Below are 23,801 nucleotides of genomic sequence, written 5' to 3' on the forward strand. Positions count from 1 at the left end.
CATCATACTCGCTTGTTAGTCATGCGGAAGCCACAGACACCAAGTTGGAGTAATTCATGTGCAATACATCAGTCCTCGCGCCCCCCCCCCCCTATTTGTAATAATTTGGTTGAATACAAACATAAATTTATTTAGGTGTATCCACCATGCACAGACTAGATGGGTAATACTGCATCATCTGCCTTAAACCTGCAATAACTGATTTTTCTTTTGTATGGAAAAAAACATTGACATATTATCACCTTTTAAGTTTGTTTGGTGAACTTATTAGTAAACAGCTGCTTATTCATATTTATAATATTCTATACTCTTAGCTGTTTTTGTTCTATTTCTTAATCAGGTCTATGGATGCGTGCGTATGTATATGTTTGCATGTTGATTTATATCTAGCTTTTGTGGGTATGTTTGCATTTATTTATTTGTTCATTTATTTGTTCATTTATTTATTTTTCCTGGGAAGACGGGGAGGGGTCAGCGGGTGTGGGAGGGGTTGGACCCGGGAGAGCTTGTGTGTATGTGAATGTAATCGTGCTATTGTGCTTTGTGTATTGCGTTTTGTGTTGAGGACCCCCTTGGTTCATCTCAAAGGGTTTATCTTTCCAATAAACATGTAATCAATAATTGTCTCATTGTTTTTTTCTCTCTTCTTTTTTATTAAACAGCTGACACTGTCATTTGACAGATTGTGATCTTTAAAAATATCCCTTATAGCCACTTTGAGGTTCTCGTCTTTATTGGGCTTTATTGGTGCATATTCCCGTATAAATCTGCATTAAATCAAATTATCACAAACCAGCTGACCCCCTCGTGGGTCTGGGGTCTGACTGTAGCAGCGACTTCAGTACATTTATACAGTCCAACAACTTTAGTTATTATAAACTGAGCTGTCAGCTGGTTGAGAGGAGGACTGAATGTTTACAGACAGTACACTAATATAACAGGCCTCTTTCTAACCTGACAGAAAAATATAATTTTGACAACTTTTTATTTCCAGTCATTTGTTGCTGCGTCACAGTCTTTTCAGCAAAAAAACAAAAACAAAAACAGTGAAATTCTCACAAGTATAAAGATATATAAGTTGAGTGATGTCATCTAAAAACTCCAGGTAACCCGACAGGTGACTCTCTGAGACTATATCAGGTGCTGACGGTTCCCATGAGCCAGTCATGGGTGTACAGAAGACGTATGAAGAGCTCAGCAGCACCATCTCTTCTCTGCACCTTCCTCAGAGCGGTTCATATATGCTGCTCAGAATATCCAGCACTGATATTTTTCAGTCTCTCGACTCATGTGCTTTTTTCTTTTTTTTTTTTGTTTGTTCCTGCTCATCACTGCCGTCTCATCACCACAGAGTTATGTTTTCAATCTTAGCAAAACCTGGATTCTCCCTGAGCTTCCAGTAGGTCCCGTTGGTCAACCACACGTCCCGTCCGCAGGAGTCTTTGGCTTTCCTTCAGGAGAAAAAGGAAAACAATCGTTCAAAAACTTTACCAAATTTCTATGAATTATTATTTGCAAACAGTGAGAAAAACCTGAGAACAGACACTTACTTGAAAAAACGTGGGGCATGCTCTTCACCCTTTTTGCCGAGCTCTTTCCTCCGCTCCCTCTGAAACTCCTCTATCTCGTCTTTCTTTATGTCTGCTTCTTCCACCTTTCCCTCCTCCAGCAATCTAGAAAAAAAAAAAAGAAGTGACATCAGCCTTAATATTTTACTTTTCCAGACTTTGAAGATTTCTCCCAGCTCTGCTCACCTTTGGTCCGGGCGCAGGCGGCTGTCTGTAGGAGGCAGGAGAGGCTTCAGGTGTGGGGTGACTTCATTCAGCTCCATGGCAAAGGTGGAGAAGCCATAGTAGATCAGGTGATCCTTTGGCTGGGGATCTGCGGGGTGACACAAGCGACACTCAAGTGAGCTGCTGCACAAACGTGACGCTTGGATTTATGCTGATTAGAGGTTTTGGCAGCAGGGGTTGCTTGATCGTCTCACTTCACTGCCATTTAAACCTCTAAAGCAGTCTCTGCTTTAGAGCTAATTACATCAACGTGACACAGAAGACTCAAAACACAAAATTATATCATCGGGAAGAAGGACACAAATCGTGAATGATAGCATTTAAGGTTGAAAAACACTTGAGTAAACAGTCTTAAGTCTTGTTTTGGACGTTCATGGACTCACTTGGCTTCCAGACACATTTCGGAGTCGGGAGAGTGTCACAGAAGATGCCTTCATGCCACAGGCCTCCAAACCGGTGAATCACACTCCCGCTTTGGTCCAGCACCGTGCCCTGCACCTCGTTCTTGTTTGTGTCTGAGCCCCAGTATCGAGACTACAACAAAAGAACATTTTTTATTTTTTTGAAAAAACTGACAAAAAAAAAAAAAAAAGTCACCTACAAAAAACCAACTTAGAAAAGAGAAGCAGCATCTAAATGTTTCATTCACCTTGACGAAGGTAATCTTGCAGGTGCAGACGTTGCTTTTGAGGTTTCGGATGGTGACCTCGCCGTAATGCTCCAGATAGCGCTGCTGACTGAGCACATTGTGGATGCAGGTCACTACTTTGTTCCACTCGTAGTGGTCGCCGTACCTGGACAAATTTGGCAAATGTAGTTAGTAGTGAAACAGTTCAGCGACCGACAAAACAGACCTGACGACTCTTTTGAAGTCGTTCATTAAGCAAAAAACGGCAAACGCTCTGATTCCAGCTTCTCAGGAGGTGAGGATTCGGGGCTTTTCTGTGTTTTATATTATTGTAAACTGAATATTTTGGGGGTTTTTAGCTGCTGGTCGGACAAAAAAAAAAAAAGATTCATTTAAAGACATTAACATGGATTTTAAGGAACTGTGACGGACATTTGTCACCGTTCTATGACATCTGTTACCTGAAAACAGTAATCAACAGACAAATCCATGATGAAAACAAACACTAGTTGGGCACCCAGATGTCTAATGGTTAAGGTGCAAGCTATTTAGCCACAATGTCCCTTCTGTTTCTGCTGGGGACATTTGTTTGTCACACCCCTGTCTCTCTCTCCTCCAAGATCCTGCGTCTCTCTCCACACCTACTGTCAAATAAAGGAAAAATTAAAAAAATAAAAAACTAAAAACTAAAATTCAGAATTACTCTACTATCAACAGACATGAAAAAAACAACTTCTTTATGCGTTAATTATTACATCACATCATTATGTATAATCGGTCAAATGCAGAAGCGCTCGAGCAACATCTGGACAGATGGTTGAAAGTTTGTCTTGTCTGTGGTTCCTGAGACTGAATGATGGTGATAATGGTGATATTCATACAAAGTACGTCATGTCTCATTGCTCCCAACTGATCTCTGATGGATCCTTTATCATTTCACATAAAGTATGATTCCCAGTTACACATAATGGCCAGTTTCGCGCCTCATCTGACACAGACACTGTGATAAATTTGCAAACACAGACTCCGCCCGGTGAAAAGAAATTCAGGCTGTTTACCTTGGCAGAGTCACATTCACCATTCCTGTTGGCAGAATCTCCAGAGACTTCCCCCAGAACTTGTTTTTCCATCGCTGGTCTGGTGAGGAAGATAAACAAGTATTCATGATGATATTTCACAAATGCACATCCAAAGGCAGCCTTGTTTTTAAAATCAGAGGACACAAAACACTTGGATTGATTGGACAGATGTTGGTTTGATAGTGAAAGCTCACTGGAGAGTCTCACCTTGCCAAAAAGAGAAGTTGTCTGAGTCTGCGTGGCAGGCAGAGATGGGCGGATGGTGGCAGACCTGGTACAGAAAAAGAGAAATGCAGCTTAAATAAATTTCCACACCACCTTTCTGCCTCTCTCTAATACGGCGAATGACACCGCCTCATTAAAATTAACATTTTCTCCTGACGGGCATCACTGCTGCCGAAAAGATCCTAGCTTTACATTGGAAACCCCCACACACGGTCACAAAAACTCAATGGATTAACACATATATTGATATTATTAATATGGAGCTGTCGGTGGCGAGGGTGCATGATGCTGGAGCTGGGACTACTGCAGCATGGCAAACGATGGCACATAAAATGAAGGAACTGCGGTCATCACCATTTCTATTCTCTGGTAAATTTTGGATCCTGCTATCCTGCACATATTGAATATAAATGGAGACCTACAGGGCGGGGAGGGAGGGAGGGGTCACCACAGGGCTTTTTGTGTTTATATATGTTTTGATTTTTGTATTGTTTCGTCTCTGTTGTGTTATGTTTTGTGGTAGGTATACAGTATATCTGCCTGTCACAAAAGAACAATAAAAAAAATTGATCACAAAAAAAAATAAGGATGAATTGATCGATCAAATTCATCTTTAACTTTGTTTATTGTGCTTTTTTTTCTCTTTTTTTTAGCAAATAAATCAGACTCAAATACGAGTGTAGGGAAGTGGAGAGAGTCCATTAAGTGTAATTGTTCTTTCTGTTGTGTACAGTAATGTGAAAAAGTCAACAAGATGAACTGATAAACAAACGATCCACAAGGCTTAACATCTACCATTACCATATTATCATATGAGTATTATTAACACAATGTCAATATTTCATTTTTTATATATCACAGTATCGTCAGTACTGGTATATCGCAACTCTGCTACAGCATTAGAAGCTGCTGCAAAAGAAAACCAAAGAAACACACTGTGAATGAATAACTGTTATTTAAATGATTCAGATCAGACTGATCTGTCAGATTTAACCGATCTGTTAAATTCCTCTTAAAATATACTTTTATTAAAGAGCACATCCTTATTTTTTTATTTGAGTTTTTACTTTATTTATTCCATTTATAATTTCTTTTCTCTTTTTATCCAGTTTTATTGATCTGCCCTGTTGAAGCAGACTGTAACTTTATTGTATATTTAATTTGGTGGCCCTTGTGTCGCTTTGTAACCTGAGTTTTGAAAAGTGCCCTTCAAATAAATATTATCTTTATGTATACAACGCTGCCAACCACAAATCATACGTCGCTCAGGAACTACATCGCTAAGCTAATGTTCAAGAAATTAACTGCTTTGCTGAAGACTGACGTTTAATTATTTTCACTTAATTGCTATCACTTCTAAATAAATGACTGAAGCATTTGTGTTAATTTTTGATGACATGATTAGTTAACAGAGTGTTATTAAAGCTATAAATCACTCCACAGATCTGAGCGGCTCAATTAAACCGGTGAGTGATTCATCTTAATTTACCACGGGGGGGGGGGCAAATTCCCATCATCTTTTCCCTAATTTTTAGTTTAATGGTACTCTGCGGCCTGTTGTGTTGGTGAAGTTGTTTCTTGCTCTACCTGCTCGCTGATGAGGTGGAAGCCCCGGTCCTCTCTGATGCACTCGTAGGTCTCCCCCAGCACCGGGTTGAAGGGCTTGTAGCGGTTCCTAAACGTCGCAGTGGAGTAACCAGAGATAGCGAAGGCAGCAATGTAAACCTGCAAGAGATAAAACACAAAATCGTTCAAAGATCAAGTTCATTTTTTTGGATGGAAAAATAAAAAGGTTATAGATCTGGTCTGACCGGTGTGGATGTTGTTGCTCAGTTTGCTTTGTACACACACTTCTCTCTTATCCTCAGGCGCCTGAGCTTATGTGTGATAATCTCATTTTGTCACCTGCGCCTGGCGTTCTAACTCAGTGTTGTTGTCGGTTGCTCCATATGATAATAATGCTGTTTGATGTCTGTCTTTGGCTGTAATGTCTTTTGCTGTTGTTGTATTTGTCTGAAAAGTGCCACAGACACAAAAGGAATGTCTGAAAGGAAAATAAATGGAACCAACTACAAACTATTATCTGTCCTTATAGTTTATTAAAACTAAAGTCCACTGTCAGCACATCTCTGCACACCATGAACTGTATGCTGAGATATTGTTTTATTTAGTTTTTAGTAGTATTCATTATTGCTACTAGGTATGTAGAGCTATTTCATTTTATTTTTTAAATTTTCTTATTTGTTGTGTATGTATATTGAGCTATTTTATTTTATTTTGTTATTCGTTTATTTTCTACACAGCTGCTGTAACATAACAATTTCCCTATCTATTAAAACAGGGTCACCTGGTTGCTCATATAACTGCCTGTTAATAGACAATTCTATGTTCAAAATAAATTGATTTTAAACAAAACAAAATTTTTGCAGCCTCCCATTCTTGCGCTACTTTCTCAGTTTAATGAGAATAAAGACAGCTGCACTATAATATTCCTGTGTTTTAATCACCATGTAATAATAAATTGTCTTTATAGGCTACATTATTAACATCCAGCAGGTGAATATGCACATTTATCAGGTCTTTAACAGCATCATCAACAGCAACCAGATCTGACAGCGTTGACGTTGTTTCTTATCCATCTTACACTACAAAAGAAGTGCATGTTTGGGCAGCCTCACCATCCTCTGGTAGGGGTCGGGCGTGTTGTTGGCAGTGTCCAGCAGCTCGCTGTACTCCAGCTCCTCACACAGCCGCTGCAGCAGGTTAACAGGCTCGTTGAGGGCAGCGGGCATGGACACTCGAGCCAAGTCTTTACCTGAGGAAGGAAAACGAGCACGTGAGCCTCAGAAAAAAAGATACACAGCGATGGGACTTTATCAATACAGGTTTTTAAGTCCAGGTCCTTGCCTATGTTGTTGTAGAGGATAGCCATGAGGCCCACGTGGCCGTTGTCAGGACAGTGAGCAGGAAGTGTGCGACGCCCGGTGCTCTTGGGAACGACACTGTTAGGAGTCTTGGAAATGCTCGCACGGTACTTGCGTGTGGCTGATGCTGTAATGTAGGTGAAAGGAAATCATATTAATTATTCAGAACTGAGACTGACATTAATTCTTAAGAGCAAAAGTGTCATTTGCATGGATGAATGTACTCGTATACATGCACCCACCGTGTCCTTCCTCCGGCTCCGAGTTGGTGGTGCTTCCATCACTAAGTCCTGATTCTTCAGACACCTCGGAGGAACTACCACAAAGGATGTCGTCGCTGGCGTCGAAATACTCCGCCGCTGAATCTGCCACTGAAGGAGGCCCATTGGATGAATGCCTCCCTGCTGCGGGCTGACGAGGGAGGAACAAAGAAAAACCAGCCATCAAAAAAAACACATGGGGAGAGGTGCCAGAGACTCCGCATCACAGAAACGGCATGAATCTTACCACAGCTAATGTGTTAGACTGGTGGATGTTGTTAGATTCCCAGACTTCTTGCAGTTTCTGCCTCTCCTGGGACAGAGTCTCATGAACCGTCTTCAGGGATGCAAGCACTGAAGGGGAATAAGAAGACAAAGAGGACTCATTCATGTACTGTTGCACACATCTTTAAATATAGACGTATATAACAATATTTTTCTTTATATTGTCCTTAGCCTTGATCCCACGAGTATATATGCATTGTATTTGTTTCACTGACCTCGTAGCGACATGGCGCAGATGTCCTGCTGGATTTTCTTGCCCTCCGGAGATGTGACAGTAGGAGGGGACAGCTGAGAGTAGACGTAGTCGGGGATAGAGGGGACGGACGCACCAAGGTGAGAGGAGCTGTTCAGGTGACTGGAGGACAGCTGCGAGGTGAACAGAGGAGGATGGGAAATGATCGATTCATTAGTTCATTTGAGAATCTCCTTGTTATCTGTCCATAAACCCACTCCCGCTGCTCCGTATAACTGCAGAACCTGCCTGAGAATTATCACGTTTTCTACTTTTCTTCAATATCAGAGTAACTCAGTGATAGTTGCCTGTAAATCCATTCAAACACAGCACTAAGGAACTGCTAGTAGTGAATTGGGCAAACTTGATTTTCAAAATGTAAACAAATATAGACCAAAATGCACCGTGGTTGCAACGTGCTAATAAAAGTGCTTTAGAGGTGTTTCTAGGCAGATTTTGTTTCCTTTGGACAGAATCAGGCTAGCTGTTTCCCCCTGTTTCCAGTCTTTGTGCTAAGCTAAGCTAAAGCTTATATTTATGCTACTTAAATTTTAGACTGGTATCAATATTCTCATGTAGCTCTTGGCATTAAAGTGAATAAGAATATTTTCCAAAATGTCAAACTATTACTTGAATACAAAGCATAGCACACTCTGTATTGACAATAAATGTAACCTCTCTTTAGTTTCACATTAAAAATATGATTTTTTTTTTTAAACACAGGTGTCACTAATTTAATCATACCTTTATCATGTGCTCATTGACACCCATGTGAAAGTTTAATTGTTTTATTGTTTTTTGCATTGTGTTGACTTACTTACTCCGGGATTAAAGAAATTAAATTGAATTAAATTGAATTAACCCTAATCCTAAAAAATGGAACAGAGCCATTATCAACGTCACTCCTGCGCTTTTTCTGCTGCGACACATCCAAATCAAAGCTGAGAGGCAGGTATGCGTAGTGTAGTATAATTACAGTAATGGCATCAGGGACTAATTTAAACATCAGGTTGACTACCTTTTCATGGCTCGAGCACCACGGCCCTGCAGGTTTACTGTCCTACCAGCTTCTTAACTGTGTTTCATGTTTGAGTCAGGACGCGTTTACTCGGTAGGAAAGAAAACCTTCAGAGATGTAATACTGTGAGCGGCAGGACAGACGACCAAAGAACAGGAATCAGAGCTACAGATCTAGCATCTAAACTAAACACAGGATTACATGATTGATCTAATAATTTACTCACTCTACAATAACACATGTCATGTCATTCAATGCAATTACAACAAAACACATTTACCATTTAAACCTGAAAGAAAACTATTTTTTGTCCTGTCATTATTTACACAGTCACAATTCATTTCCAGTGTGTAAATGGAGAACAGTGAATATTTTTTTCTGAATCAGGTTGTTTCATGTTCTGTCAATTGGCGACTCACCGATTTAGTAATCCCACGAATAGGCTTTGGATTAGAGAAAGGCCCCAAAATGTTACAGAAGGGTTGGGATGTCAAATACTTAAACCCAGTATGTTAAAAGAATTACCAGTAAGCAAAGACCAATTAGTATTTTAAATCAACTTCAAAATGTTAACATTTAATAATGTCAAATTAATCTACTAATCAATGTTAGATGATATTATCCATAGCATTCAGCCTACATATTATCAGACTAAGTTACAGATCATTCTTACCATTCCCAGAGCCTCCACTCTGGACAGTGTGCGAGAGTGGCCCCACATCTTCCCTGACTTCGGCTTCTTCGGCTTCTCAAGTGACAGATTCTGTAAAGAAAATATTAAAGAGTAATACCATAAATACTTAAGTTTGGATGTGATGCTGCCTAGAAATGAGAAGTTATTCGGTCTTGCTGTTAAAAATCAACAGCACCAGACGCCTCAGCCGTCTACCTGTATGCTGATGATTCGCTGCAGGTCTCCGTTAGTGAAAGCCTGGCCCACCTCCAGCGCCTGCAGCCTCTGGATTAAGCGGTTTAGCTCAGACAGGTCCAAGTGACATCGGTTCAACTCTGCAAGAAACCATGAGAGGTATAATCTTCCATTACAGTCCACTGAGTAGATGGTCAGGTAAGATTCCTGTGGTGTGGTCTCGATCGCATTTGACAGCGAAAAAGTTACGAGAAAAACACGAATATGCAAATATTTTTTAACATGTTACGACAGATACCTTGAACACAGGCGTCTGGGTCGTGGCTTTGCTGCAGCCAGGCAGAGACTTTGCTGTTCACAGCAGTGTTAGCTGAGGGCAGCACACCTGACGCTCCGGCAGGATCTGGAGCCCCTGCAGAGCTCTGGTAACATGAACACAGAAGAAGAAAACGCAGAAGTTTGTCTAAGACTTATTTGGATTCACTGGTACAGACTGTTGACTTGATTGTTTCTTTGATAGTCACCAAATCTCCATTTCTCTGAGCCTCTCCGGCTGCAGCGCTGTGGGACAGAGTCTGGATGAAGCCGCTGTGGACGTACGCTGCCTCGTTCTTCTTGAACAAGCGGTGGGCTTGTAGCTTGGTCACCCAGATGTAGAAGAGCTCATGGCTCTTTGCCTTGGTGAGAAAAGAAAAGTCATGTAGCACTTTTGTCTTCTTCATCTGAGGGGAAACCATGTATTTGATAACTACTGTTTTACCTTCATGTGATAGAGGATGTCTCCTGCATCCAGGTCGAAGCGGTTTGATTTCTTATTTATTGACATCACAGCGAGGCTAACGTCAAGGGAGCCCTGGACTCGTCCCCTGGAGACCTTGAGAGGAAAAAAAGTTCACGTGTTCAAAGTTCAAAGTGTTTTCAAATGTAGTAGGTAAAAAGAATCCTGTCAGGAAATTCAAAGTTCACTCACATCTTGTTGATTTTTGCAGTAGCGCAAGATCCCGGCTTCCAAGACAAAGTATCGCTGCGGGAGAGATCGAATGTCACCATTTCAAAAACTGACTTTATTTATAAAGTCGACATCTCCATGGAATGAAAGATAACGGGCTGGTTGGATTTCTCACCTTGTGCCAGCCTTTAAGTGGCCACTTCCTCCTCTTGAGCAGATATCCTTCACAGATACCCGGGGTCGTCATGTCCTGAGGGTTGTCGCCTCCTGACTGCATCTCTACATGGAGGTCGTCAATCACTTCCCAATCTTTGATGATCTATGGAGAGCAAGAAAAAACGCTTGAGGTTTATTTTTGACTTTTTTCTGTTTAATTCTTCTTTTTAACGTAACTGTACAAAAGCACCACAGCCATCATGACTGACTCGCTTCTGCACTCTACATATTGTGATGATGGCTGCAACTTAACGCTTGTTTTCTCACTTTACTGACTGATTGTTTAGTCTATAAAGTGCCATCATTTCCAAAATTAAAAAAGGTGCTATAATTTCCTAAAGCCCAAGATGATGATGCTGTAACGCCAAAATATTCAGTTACAATCAGATACGGAAAACAACAAGGAAAAGCAGCAAATCATCACATCTGAGAAGCTTTGACCAGCAAATATTAAAGATTTCTTGTCTGAAAAATGTGTGAAATCAGCAATTGATTAGCAAAATAGTTGCCAATTAGTTTCCTGACAATCAATCAATCAACTAATTGTCAGTGAATAGCGTCAAAACATGAATATTTTTGGCATCCGGATGCGAGACTACAAAATGGAAATGGTTTTTAACCTTCTCCCAAATGTTTAGAAAATAAGAGAAGATGAGTAGATATCAAATGTTGCATTAATTTTTAATTGTTAGTTGCAGCATTACCTGTATACGCTGCACTCTGGGCCTGGTTTACATTAATTAGCGGTGTCTTGTAAGGACATACAGGCTGCAGATATTCAGACACAATGGTAAAAATCAACATCATCGCCATGTGGTGCTTGATTTTATTGCGACTGCTTTTCTGCCTTTCACATTAATATGCAAAACATCTGTCTCTCTAATCTCAAAACAAGAACAGCCAGAGTCAGTCAGAGTGAAAACAGAAGCGCTGAAGCTACAGCAGAGGTCTGATGTTATTCTGGGTCTTGTTGTGGTGAGGGTGTGTCCTCAAAAGGAAGGAAGACTGTTCACTGTTTCTGCACCAGCTTCTCTTTTGTAGTGCCGGAAAAATCTCACGATGGTTACGCATGAGATGTGAGAACCAGCAACATAAGAAGAGCAGCGTAGCGTACATACACCTGTCATCCCCCTCGTATGATCAGCTGACCGACCCGCGACTCACCTGTCTGGAGTGGCGGGACGACAGAGTGCTGCTGCTGCGAGAGTGGGAGGGCTTGTTCCACGTGGGCGAAGTCTTCTCCAGGCCGCTCGCCAGCGACTGGCTGCGGTTGAGTGAGGAGCCGTATGAGTCCATTTCACAGAGCAGATCTCAGACTCCTGACCCCGGTATGATCGGCTGGTTGACGAGAGAGATCCGCTGCAATCCACCGAAAGACCCCTGCGATGTCAGGACGAGTAGAGAATATGATTAGAAATAAGAAAAAAAAAAAACACATCAACGAGCAAAGTAGAGCCACAGGATTGTTCCATTCATCGATCAACAGGAAATTAATCAGCAACTGTTCTGACTGTTGTTTTAGTCATTATTAACCAAAAATGTCAAACAGTTGTTGTTTCCAACTTTTAAAATGTCAGAGTTTAATGTTTTTCTTTTTCACATGATAATAAACTGAATCTTTTTGGGTTTTGAACCATTTCTCAGACGAAACAAGAAATCTGAACTGGGCTGTGGGAAATTATAACGAGAGTTTTGACAAGTTTTTCTAGCATTTTTTATGCAAATGATAAATTGATTAATCAAAAAAATAATGGTTACCTGCAGCCGTGTAGAAAAGATATATTTTCAAGAACGTATAGTGAAATGTGAGGACGTCTGAGTTGTGACTATTTTTACCCTTTCACTGCAATTTCAATCTATCTATTAATTTAGTCTATAAATGTCAGGAAAAATAAAAGCACGTTGTTGCTCATCATGGCCTAAGTGGAGTACATAACTAAGATATGTTCTTGCATAAACAAACTACTACAGTATAACTTTAAAAATACACTGCACCAGCAGTTATTTAAATTTTGCAGGGGATTCAGCTCTTAATTCGATGTTTTACACGTGAAGTCTGATAGCGTCCTTTATGAAGAGCTGCACGATGCCACAGCACAATAACAAACCAAAGTGAAAGTGTTCAACAGACTCCACAGAGCAGAGGAGGAGATAGGACTCTGAGTAATCCAGTTACCTAACAGAGGTGAGAGCTGAGCTGTGGGTTCAAGCCTGTGATGCCGTAAATGCTACCTGGATACGGTACAGTATATCCTGGACCTGGATCCTCATCCAGATCACTCTGGATCTTAAAGTCACATTTCACTGAGCAGAAAAACAAAACTTGTGCCAAACTCAGACACTTAACATATCCCCAAATGAATGAAATAAATTGTTTGTTTCCAGATTATCATACGTGGGCAACTCAAACTTTAAGGTCAAACATTATCTGTGTCGAAAAAGCAAAAACAAGAGAAAAAAGAGGTTGTTAATGTTGTATCTGAGCAGTTTTCCCTTTCTAACATTCCAACAGGAACAGCCTTTGTCTCTTGTCATTCTTTTAGAAACTGTGTCACTAAATAATCTGTTAATCTCAGATCTTTTGAAGATGGGAGGGGGCTGTTCAAAAAACACGAACATCCTGTAACATGCTCCAATCCAATACATCAGCCCTGCAACAAAAATATGTCAATGCGAAGCTGATTATGTTCATTTTTAGAGCATGTCAGAGAATTATTCTCCAATATATGAGGTTCCTGTTATTTTGTTGTCTGTTTAAAAAGGGAATATAATCATTTTCATGCTACTGATTAATAGTGGCTCTTTGTAAGCATAATAATTGCATCAAATAGATTAAAATACAATGAATTCCAGGAAATGCTATAACATAGAGAAATAAAACTATATGTGATATAAAAAGAAAACAAAATATAAAAAGAGCAACATAAAACCATTGGAAATGAAGTGCAACGTCCTCACACGTGCCACTGTATGATTTGCACATGCTGGTATAATGGCTATGTGAAGCATGGCCGGCACCGTCTGCAGGGAGAGGATTACCAACCTCTGCTTAATTGGTTTTTCAAGGGATGTTTTTAGCAACTTGTCACTCGGACCTGGAGCAACAAGATCCCAAAGCGGAGAGGCACCGACATCAAACAGTGCAGAGACGCCCACCACAGTCACAGCAGGACGACGGTCAGGAAAATGGAAACCTAATGGAGTGGCATCAAGGTGGTTTGACATTTAGATGAAATCGTGATAATAAGAAGAAGAAGATGAAGCAGCAGGTGTAAAGATCTAAACTTTAGAACAATGAGAATCTAGGCCATCTCACATGCAAAAACGGTGCTCTACATTCAAACTGATATCCGTCTAAATCTGGGCAGAACCAGCCCGGCTCTCTGTTATGTAAGGCCAGCAGAGGATGAGAGTAACTGACCTCAGTGATGACAGCATGTGGTGGAAACAGGATGAAGGGATTTGCAGGTTTCTGAGCTCACTTACTCAAGGAGGAGCGCAAAAAAAAAAAAAAAATTGGTTTTGATCTCAAGTTAAGGCTTTAAGGATTTCAGATTTGAAGCTTTCGCAAAAACACAACATCCATGTCAGAACTCACTTTTCCACATTGTCTTGTAGAAAATCTGTAATTTTGGTGTGCACTTTGAGGAAACGTACAACAATCACAATCCAATGCAGTAAAGCATTTAAAGGGCTGTTCAAACGCAACCAAAACAGACAAGTTATTGTTGGACAAAGCCCCATTTTTCCTCATATCTGAACCAGAGCAGAGGAGATAATATGCAAACTGATGGATGAGTGACATCATGAGCTCATTACATGGGAGTGGATGCCAACAAAACAAGTCAGAAGCCACTAAATTGCATCATGCCAGAAGATGGGGAGATTATAACAGTTATAATCTCTTTTTTTTCTTCTTTGGACTAAAAACTGCAGCCAATAAAAATGTGGATGAGATCAAAATATTTATGAATGAGTGGGAAATATCTCAGCCTCACTTTGCTTACAGCACAAACATTTTAAACAGATAAAGTGAGGCTTATTAAATCTAAGCACGGTGACTCAGTATGTTTGTAATCCAGCATCACATGTGAGGAAATGTTAATAATTTGATGACAGTCCCTTGTGAGGAGCACATGGTCTTTTAACACCTGTAAATGTGTGTGATTGTTGGTAGAGAAACACACACTCTGCACAATTAAGAAGCAGCTAGACTGATGTATTTCAGTGGCAACAGTCCTTAATGAGCAGCCAGGCTGATTTTACTTCCTTAGTTGATGTCACACGTGTTCTTTAGGGCCTCTTTGAACTATTCAGGGCCACCTAGGCTCTTATCTAAAGCCCATTAACATATCACTGCTCCAGCACACAGAGAAGTGCCGATTCTTTTGTTGTTGTCACAAATCTATCCAAATGTTTTTATGTATTTTAACATTTAAACACGTTCCAAACGTAAATTATTGCAGAAATATACAAAATATGTAAATTAAACTGGATGTTCTGGTGACTTTATTTGGTATTTTTCTTCAGAATTAAAACAAAATGTTACGTTTTTATTTCGTGTTTTCTGAGTTAAGGCCTAAAAACCAGGAAAAGAAGTCTTACCTTAAATTCAGCCTCGACTCTCATCATCTGTTGCGGTCCTCCGCGTCTGATAAATCCAACAAAACTCTCATGTGGCGTTTAACAACCTGTGGGAAATCACCATTTCGACGAACGAAACGTTTTCCCATGGAGATGAGTTTAAAAAAAAAAAAAAAAAGGGAAGTCAAACTACATGTTTCCTCCACAGATAATCACTTATTGTGACCACATAAGCTCAGCGGCGGCCGTGCCCTCTCTCTGCCGGCGGGTGACTCCCTCCAAATCCAAGGAGAGCTGCGCGTCGCAGGGAGCGCGCGTCGTGCGCAATGTGTCCTGGGCATTATCCGCATTAGCGGGAATTACACAGAGTGTCTAGCACGGATGTAGTGGAGGGTAAATCTAGCCGACCTCCACTCACTCTACCCGCTTAGTTTACACATTTTCAAGCTTAAAGCAAAGGGCGTGAGTTTACCTAGAGCTTTATCATAGTAGAAGGTGTTGCAGTTTATAAAATAAGGTATTTTATCATATCATATCATATTTTAGGGTGATATATAGGTTTACATGTCAACAATACAAAAAACATCAATATTTGGGTTCTTATTTTTTCATCATACCCTGTATTTAACACACTACCAGTAATTTGTTTGTGATAAATATAAAAATCAAAGCATCTTCAGACTTTTATTTTGATGTGTAAAAACTGTGAAAATATGCACCTTTAATTTCTGAATCATAATGTGTTTTCAGACAGTGTTGACAGTCCCTCTCTTGCAGAGGAGTGTGGTGTTGAGGAGAGCGTCTGAGCAATGTCTGTCTCTCTCAGAAAAGCAGGCCATAATAGACTAACTGACCCAGATTAACATGCTGTAATCTGCAGATTAACGTTATCAGGATCTGTGACCACTTGTGTTTATTTTGGCTGAACTGTTTTTCATGATGCCACTTATGCCGTACGATAATGCAGCCACTCTAGCTGCTAATGTATACTGACCTGGGCAAAACAGAGGTAAAGAATCTGCATTTAATTTAACAATTTTTAAAAAAAAGTCTAATAAATTGGAATATCTTTGCAGCAATCCTGCAGTAGCCAACATGAGACTGATTGAACAGTTACAAAATGTATCGAATACAAAAATGTATGAGTCTGATGAATAGACTGAGTTGACATAATTTATTTTTATGTGACAATACCCTTAAATGAAGTAAAAGCTTGAGTAACAATGATATTTTTTGCAGCATTGTCCATCCAAAAGCACTGACACCAGTCAAGTCTGCAGAATCTTTCAGTCACCATAATGAATGAACAGCGCTCCTATGGTCAGATGCACACTGGAGGATTTAGTTGAATTTAGTGCCAGCTGAATATTCAACATCTTTTTGCAGGCTTTTTCCCCAATCCCAAAAAAATCTGCCTGGAACATTGCTACTAAATTAAAATAAATGTTAAAGTGTGCATCTGACTCTGTAGTCCCTCGTCGTTCCAAGCGGCAGCAAATCTGCGAGGTTAACAGTCCCGGTAACTTCCTCTGAAGCTCTACGTGGCCTCCTCTGCTTTAGGAGCTCCCTCTGTGCTGCTGTCCGGGCTCTGCTGCTTGACGTACTGCTGGAGGAGGGCTGACAGGTGTGCCGGGTGGCGCTGCAGCATGGAGGCAGTGTAGGAGGTGAGCATTGTCAGCCCGCTGACCAGCTGACCCTGGACGACAGTCATTGACGGCATTCTGGAGTAGCTCACTACCCCGTCTGCACTCAGTAGTGTGTTCTCTATGCAGGCTCCTGTAGAGAGAGGAGACGTGCTGCAGTTAAATGTTCATGATAACAGATACTCTGAAATTATTACTTTTTCTAGCTCCTCAAATGTGAGGATTTGCTGCTTTCTTTGTCTTTTATGATATCAAATAATACATTTTGCATTTCAGGCAGTCGGATGGACTGAAAAAGCAAAAGGGAGGTAAACGGTGTTGGACATAGAAGATAAACATACCCAGGAGTGTCATCTGTGGACTGGACCTCAGAGCAACCAGCATCTCCCTCGCCTTTGGCTCTTTACTGACAATCAGAACTGTTGGACCGATGAACAGAGGAGCCATGTTGCAATAAATACTGTCCTTCAGGAATGACCGCATCACCTGAAAATGAGTAGGATTAAAGATTTGTTTAACCCGTAATGATCTTAAAAGTGTAATTAGGTTTAAAAAAAATGAGATTACAGCGGTTCAAAGATGGGTAGCATGTTGCAATCAGTCCCGTTCTTATCAACTTTGATTGGTTATTTTGTTAATATGTAGTAGCTGCAGAGATGATGTGGTGTTTCACAGCCCAGAATTTATTTGTGGAGACAGAAGGAGTGAGACCAAGGCAGGTGTTTGCTAAAAGATTTAATTTCAACCATTTACAACTAAACTGTGTGAAATATCAACATCAGCAACGGCTTCAATGTTACTGTCCTTTCTAACAGCAGAGGTTATGTGATCCTTAGTTGGTAAAATCATGTGGTGCGAGTCCGTTAGTTGGAGGGAAATGTTACACAACGCTAGATTTTATGATTTTAAATCCCAATCAAAATGCAAAACTAGGTTCTTTAGTGGCCTAGGAGTCACCTGCCTCGGACATTTGTTGCACGTTTTTTCCTCAACTCTCTCCCTAATGTCCCCTCTATTGTTAGCTATCTAATTAACTCAATAAAAAAGTAAATACCCAGAAGTAACTTCATCTGAGCAAGCTACAAACAGGGGAAGGCAGAAGGGCTGCTTGCATGAAAATCTCGCTTTCACAATCAATAATGCCTAGAAAAATGGTCACAAGGATACATATAAAACAATGTAAGCATTACCTGGTTGGGGAAGAACTTGACAGTGATGCCATGTTTATGAAGTCTGTTCTTGAGAATCATCATATCTTCAGCGTTGCTGGCGTTGTTCTGGGCTGCAGCAATCATCTTATAGTCCTGGAACACTTTCTTCACCTCCCTCTTCATGAGTAACATCAATGCATTATCCTGATGAAATAAAAGAAAAGAGTTTGTCACAATGTGATGTACAACAGAAATGGATTTCAACAGGGCTACCGACCTCCGGTTAAACAACAAGAAACAAAAGATGGTCCTTTCAGTAAGATCAATGTTAATGATGGGGTTGTTGGGGTTTTTTAAAGTTCGGGATTGTTCAAGGTTTTTTGGTCACATAACAGTCACATATGGGTGTAATGTTTTTTGTCACACACTTTTGGCCACGTATTGGTCTGGAAATCAATCAGTGATATATGACGGGACGTTACCTCCTGGACTTCTTTGGGTTTGGATGGATAAGCGCCTGGAGGAACGACCCTTGTAGGAGGAATGTACTTCGTGACAGCCAGGAGCTTCTGTCTGAGGATGTGTACTGGTTTCCTGTGGCGAGTCACAGCCTTGGAGCCGTGCCGGACACTCTGAGTCAGGGGAAGCCACCCTGAAAGACACAAAGTCTGATAAACATCTGGGAATTCAACTCTTTACTAGCTACTGTGCTAACATCGGCTAACTGAGCAGCAGCATTCCTGAACAGCAGTTTATCTGAAGCAAAACTAACATTAGCTAGCTGTAGAAAGAACAGGGGCGAAGCACCAACCCGCTCCGGACAGAAAGTTTAAGTTAGAAATACAGTGTTGACTATATTACCCTGTTTAGGTAGTAATTTTACACACAAGGTCGCCGCCATCTTTGCCAGGAAAGCATCGTCACTTCCTAAGTGACGATAGTAGAAATGCTGCGTTCAGGTCACGTAGGCAAAAGAACGGATAACTGTGGAAATCGATTCTAAAACATATTTATTACGTTACGTTACATATTCGTGTATACACTAAGCAATGAATTGAGAAACCGAGTAACAGTGTATGTAGATTTAGACACAGTACCAATCAAACGTTTGGACGTTTTGAACTTAGCTCGAACTTAGCTCAGACTTAGTTCAAACCATATAACAAATATATACGTTGTAAACCCTTAATGTTATGCCTTTATTACATTACATAAAACTTATGTTTGGACAGTTTAAGCAGTTCAAGAAAAATGCAATATGAATAAAATGTGTTCGAAACTTTATTTTAAAAATTAATATATAATTAAATATAAAATATGCAATTTAAAGGTAGCTTAATTGAATGAAATAAAGTTAATTGCACTGGCGTCAGCGGCAATTGCTGCCAAGCTAGTTTTAGCTTTACCTCTGTTAGACAGCATTTACCAGCCAGGACTAGTTTAGCCAACATTAGTGTTTCTTTTCTTCTCTCCATTGTGATTTAAGATTTAGCTAATGTCAAATGTGTACAATGATGGAGCATAAAAGCTGATTTTCAGTTGGAAGCTGGAAAAAGTGTGTAAGTTAGCTTTAGCAATGGCAACCTCACAAGCTAGCCTTAAGTAGATGAGGGGCAGTCACTGCAGTTTGCACTTTTAAAGAAAAAAAATCTCTGTTTTCTAATTGTCATGAATTTTTAATGCTCAAGGAATTAAGGTTAAGGTTAATTAAGGGGTTTTCCCACTTTGTAGCTCATAATAACAATTATGCCATGAACGCAGCATGGCTCATCGATGTGTAGTTTAAATCATCGCTTTATCATCGCTGTTCAGATTATTTTGTGTTTAAATCATATCTGCTCTACGCACAACATTATTCTTATCTTTATCCAAAGCCCGGGTGTAAAATACGATTTTAAAATCGTCTTTCTACATTTGGTCCAGTTCAGGGATGTATTATAGGGTCTTATGATACATCCATGGTCCAGTTACAAAACTCTCCGCTCTCTTTGCATAATGTTTTACGTAAGGGGGGACGGGGGGTTACGTCAGCGTCAAATTGACAAGCATGAGGCGCATACTCAGTACGAATTTATTCAGGTATATCACTTTATTTGGGAGAAATCTTCCGTCCCGTGTCTCTCTGACAGTGGGTCAGCAAAGCGTTTTTGCATCGCATTTCTGCAGGAAATCGACGACTGACAGCACAAGCATGGACCTGAGTGACATGAGGAAGAAATACAAAGGAGACGAGGAGGTGAGCAGTCATACTGAGTCATTTTACTTACAAATTCAATAATCATATCTGTGTAACTGCAAGGTTATGATGACCTGTGCTTGTAAGGCAGATGTTCATGAGTAAATCCTGCATCATGCATCGGTCATGTATGTACTCGGCTGGATAGAGTATGTGCTACAGCTGCAGAAAGCAGGTATCTGTGTTTTCATGTTCACCAGATGTAGTCTGGCCTGCATAGACAATTCAAATAAGCTAATACAGGCCTCATATATAGTTGTATCACATATTTTTATTGAGCTTTGAGGTGAAAATAAGTAAATACAACCTCTGCAGGAAACACATAAAAAAAATAGCCTTTTCTTCAGATGCAAATGCATTGTTAGTTTTTATTTCATGAATTTAAAGAATAATTGTAGCATGTACAAGAGTTTGGGCAACCTACTGAGTCAGTACCACTTTGCCAGCTTTCAATGGGGGTGGAAATATTCTGCTTTGGGGGTCTGTAGCACAGGGAATAGTGCAAATGTCCTGCTGTCAGTAAAGGAAGTGAAACTGAAATTGCACTGGCTTCTACAATGGGAGGATGATCTAAAGCAGATCTCAAAATCCACCATGAACCACCTCAAGAAACACAAGCTGAAGCTTTTGGAACGGCCCTTATTAAAAATCTGTGGGTAGATCTTTAACATGCTGCAAAGAAGAGTGGTTTATAATCCCTAAATAAAGAGTAGAAAGGCTCTTAGCTGCTGCAAAGAGCATTGGGAAACTGTGATATCTGTCGAAGAGTGATTACTAAATACTTGCATCCAAATGTAAGTTATTAAGTGAGTCATTCAAGTTCTGCGTGAAGTTTATCTTGTAGTAATAGCATCTTTTCCCCATTGCATTCATATATGATTGTGATTTGTGTTCACAGTGCTTTGAAGAGAGTCAGCTTGTGTCTCTGGACCCAATCAAGCAATTTGGAAACTGGTTTGATCAAGCCACAAAGTGCCCTGAAATCGGAGAGGCCAACGCCATGTGCATCGCCACTGCCACCAAGTAGGTAACGCCACCACCTAAAATGAAAAGTGCTGATTTTCTTCCACAGTATTTCACAGTTTACTATCAATCTCATCTCTGTCTGTTCAGGGACGGACGCCCGTCTGCTCGTATGGTTCTCCTGAAAGGCTACAGCAACGACGGTTTCCGCTTCTTTACAAACTATGAGAGCAGAAAGGGTTCAGAGCTGGTAAGTAATGACTCTCTCTTTCTCTCTGACTCTCATACAGTGTCTTTTTTCTACAATTTGGTATTTTTACTTTTTTATGTCAGTGCCACTGATCTTTGTCCACAGGAGAGCAATCCATATGCATGCCTGGTCTTCTACTGGGAGCCCCTAAACAGACAGGTACAAGAACGTTCATGTTCCTATCAATTTCTGTCTTATTAATAATGTTTTCGTGTTTTTTTGGGGGGGGTTTTCAACTGTGAATGTCGGTTTATTTTAATTTTTATATCCAGATTCGCATTGAGGGCAATGTGGGGCGGATCCCCTACCAGACCTCCTGTGAATACTTCCACTCCCGGCCAAAGAGCAGCCAGATCGGGGCTGTTGTGAGTCGACAGAGCACTCCTGTTCCCAACAGAGATGTAAGAACCAAAGCTCTGCTGTGTTATGTAGGAAATGCATCAATGTTCAAGGCTCAGTTTTCACCTTGTCCTTTCTTTCAGTATCTCAGGGAGAAAAATGCAGAACTGGAGGAGAAGTACAAGGACACAGACGTGCCTATGCCCGGCTACTGGTGAGCACCGCTTTCTATTCTGTGGGATCAAACTATAAAATCTTAAAACGATTGGAAAGGTGAAGGAGCTTTCGGTACGTTTTGCTTGCATGATTTCATAGTATTAAAACTATAGTTTGACTATCTTGTCTCATAGAGATTTAGATGACAAGATTGGCACCCCTTCTATTCATTTCTTGATCCTGGCCAGGAAATAGTGCGGCACATAACCACATTAAAACGGCTAATTGTGCTCACAGTTTCTTCTTTTTACAGTATAGAGAGAGGTCAAAACTCCAGCAACAAACAGATAAACTTAATTAGACCGGCTTGGGGCCTTCGTCATGGTCACCCGGACGGCCCTGATGAGGGTGACGTTTCAGGGTCATCCATGGCCTGGTGACACCCAGACTTGTACATTAAACCAAATATCACCTGTTACTTCGTAAGATTCACAGGTGCTAGTAGGTTGATTATGTTATATTTAGACAGAGCCCTCTGTTTCCAGTCTTTATGCTAAGCTATGATAACCGTAAAATAAGCATAATCCCCAAAATATGTTATATATAAGTTTTTATTTCCAGTCTTGTTCATATTCTGTTCATGTCCTAACTGTCCTGCGCCTCGCTAACAGGGGCGGCTACATGGTCAGGCCTTACATGATGGAGTTCTGGCAGGGTCAGACCAACAGACTTCACGACCGCATCGTCTTCACCAAACCCAAGGACGGAGAGTCTGAGCTGGGAGAGTTCCAGCACGCCGCAGAGGGAGGCTGGGTGTACCAGCGACTGTCTCCATGAGAGGTACCTGAGCAGACTGTCGCATACAGGGAAGAACAGAAACCTCATCTAGAATCTGACTCTATCATCACCATCTTTACCTCACTTCAAGTAATTGCTCATCTGTACAGTAGGTACTGACAGAAACCATTTGATGCTGATTAAATAGGTGCTGCTGCTGCGTTTAGGATTTATCAACAAGCCAAAAGTCACTGTGTCGTCCTTGAACTTAAACCATGTGACGTTCTTTATGTCGGGTCACATGCTAAGTGGATAAGAGCGGTGTGATGTAACCTTACTGTGCCAACTTCACATTTCCATGCATTAGGAAATGAAAATGTGCTGAACGGAAAGTGCACTGACTGACACAGGAGAGCAAACTCCACGTGGTTTTGTTAAATAATGACTGACCGTAATGTTGGTTATTCAACAGTAGCTGTTGTCGACCTTTAGGACCAGGAAGCGTTCTCATTTTTCTAAAAGCACAATCTGCACCACTGACTCTTCAGTTATCCATCATCACTGTTAACTGTTGGTCCATTTTCAGTGTTGAAATAATTGGCAACACTTCATTTTACAGGTTTGTAATTTCCTAATAATCTCCAAGAAAGATTACAAGAAGTAGAGTTTGTAATTTTGTACTATTTATAGGTAAATGGAGAGTTTAGAAGCAGTTTCCTTTAAAAGAATTGATCCATTTAAACCAAAACATAGTGTATTTTCATTCTTGGAAACTGTATTCTACATTTTTGCATGTTCATCTGACCTTCTGAGCTCTTACAGAGGATTATCAAGGTTATATTAGCACTTAATTGGAGGTGAAATGAACAATTATAAATTGTACAAAATATTAGTCATTTCTAGGAACCTTCCTATGAATATTATTTAATTTCTTGGATATTAAAGGAGAATATTTGACCCATACAGTAAGGTGTTTCCAGATAATTCATGTAGGCTTTACAGTTGACTTCAATTAACTATGAACTGATTGTAACAGTCTTTGACAATTGATCCAACTGCCTTTTAATAATGAGATTAAAAGAGCTGATGATGTTTTTTGTGCCAATTATCTTGTGTACGTCTTGTGTGATCTGAAGGTGTGATTGTTGTTTGTTGTTTACTGAAATGTTTGTTTTTTTTGACTTGAATTAACTGTGGAATAAATAAAGTTTAATTTGTAACTCAG

The 23,801-nt window shown here is 40.3% G+C and overlaps 3 protein-coding genes across 4 annotated transcripts; 1 reads left to right on the forward strand and 2 right to left on the reverse strand.

The window, feature by feature from the left end:
• Positions 1–632: 632 nt before the first annotated feature.
• Positions 633–15,302, reverse strand: osbpl7 (oxysterol binding protein-like 7). Of its 2 annotated transcripts, XM_023406862.2 has the most exons (23): positions 15,083–15,302; positions 11,642–11,857; positions 10,437–10,580; positions 10,283–10,336; positions 10,073–10,186; positions 9,837–9,989; positions 9,611–9,734; positions 9,334–9,452; positions 9,118–9,207; positions 8,864–8,887; positions 7,410–7,560; positions 7,157–7,263; positions 6,892–7,060; positions 6,633–6,776; positions 6,404–6,540; positions 5,313–5,450; positions 3,708–3,771; positions 3,480–3,558; positions 2,443–2,587; positions 2,177–2,327; positions 1,755–1,881; positions 1,551–1,673; positions 633–1,451 (listed from the first exon to the last, which is right to left on the reverse strand). In XM_023406862.2, the coding sequence occupies exons 2-23, from the start codon at positions 11,771–11,773 to the stop codon at positions 1,343–1,345; spliced, it is 2,598 nt and encodes an 865-aa protein (XP_023262630.1). In that variant the 5' UTR covers positions 11,774–11,857; positions 15,083–15,302; the 3' UTR covers positions 633–1,342. The 2 variants fall into 2 exon arrangements, with proteins under 2 accessions (XP_023262630.1, XP_023262631.1); XM_023406863.2 differs by lacking the exon at positions 8,864–8,887.
• A 914-nt stretch (positions 15,303–16,216) lies between these two features.
• Positions 16,217–18,823, reverse strand: mrpl10 (mitochondrial ribosomal protein L10). The gene is made up of 5 exons (XM_023406758.2): positions 18,717–18,823; positions 18,338–18,507; positions 17,895–18,059; positions 17,046–17,190; positions 16,217–16,837 (listed from the first exon to the last, which is right to left on the reverse strand). Exons 1-5 carry the CDS (start codon positions 18,754–18,756, stop codon positions 16,599–16,601), a joined length of 759 nt encoding a protein of 252 aa, XP_023262526.1. The 5' UTR covers positions 18,757–18,823; the 3' UTR covers positions 16,217–16,598.
• Positions 18,824–19,882: 1,059 nt separating this feature from the next.
• pnpo (pyridoxamine 5'-phosphate oxidase) lies at positions 19,883–23,796 on the forward strand. The gene is made up of 7 exons (XM_023406760.2): positions 19,883–20,091; positions 20,990–21,114; positions 21,205–21,304; positions 21,410–21,463; positions 21,577–21,705; positions 21,787–21,857; positions 22,471–23,796. Exons 1-7 carry the CDS (start codon positions 19,903–19,905, stop codon positions 22,634–22,636), a joined length of 834 nt encoding a protein of 277 aa, XP_023262528.1. The 5' UTR covers positions 19,883–19,902; the 3' UTR covers positions 22,637–23,796.
• Positions 23,797–23,801: the final 5 nt, after the last annotated feature.

The sequence above is a fragment of the Seriola lalandi genome, unplaced genomic scaffold (genome assembly GCF_002814215.2).
Source record: "Seriola lalandi dorsalis isolate HSWRI2012SDOR001 ecotype SW California unplaced genomic scaffold, Sedor1 jcf7180002054317, whole genome shotgun sequence".
Lineage (NCBI taxonomy): Eukaryota > Metazoa > Chordata > Actinopteri > Carangiformes > Carangidae > Seriola > Seriola lalandi.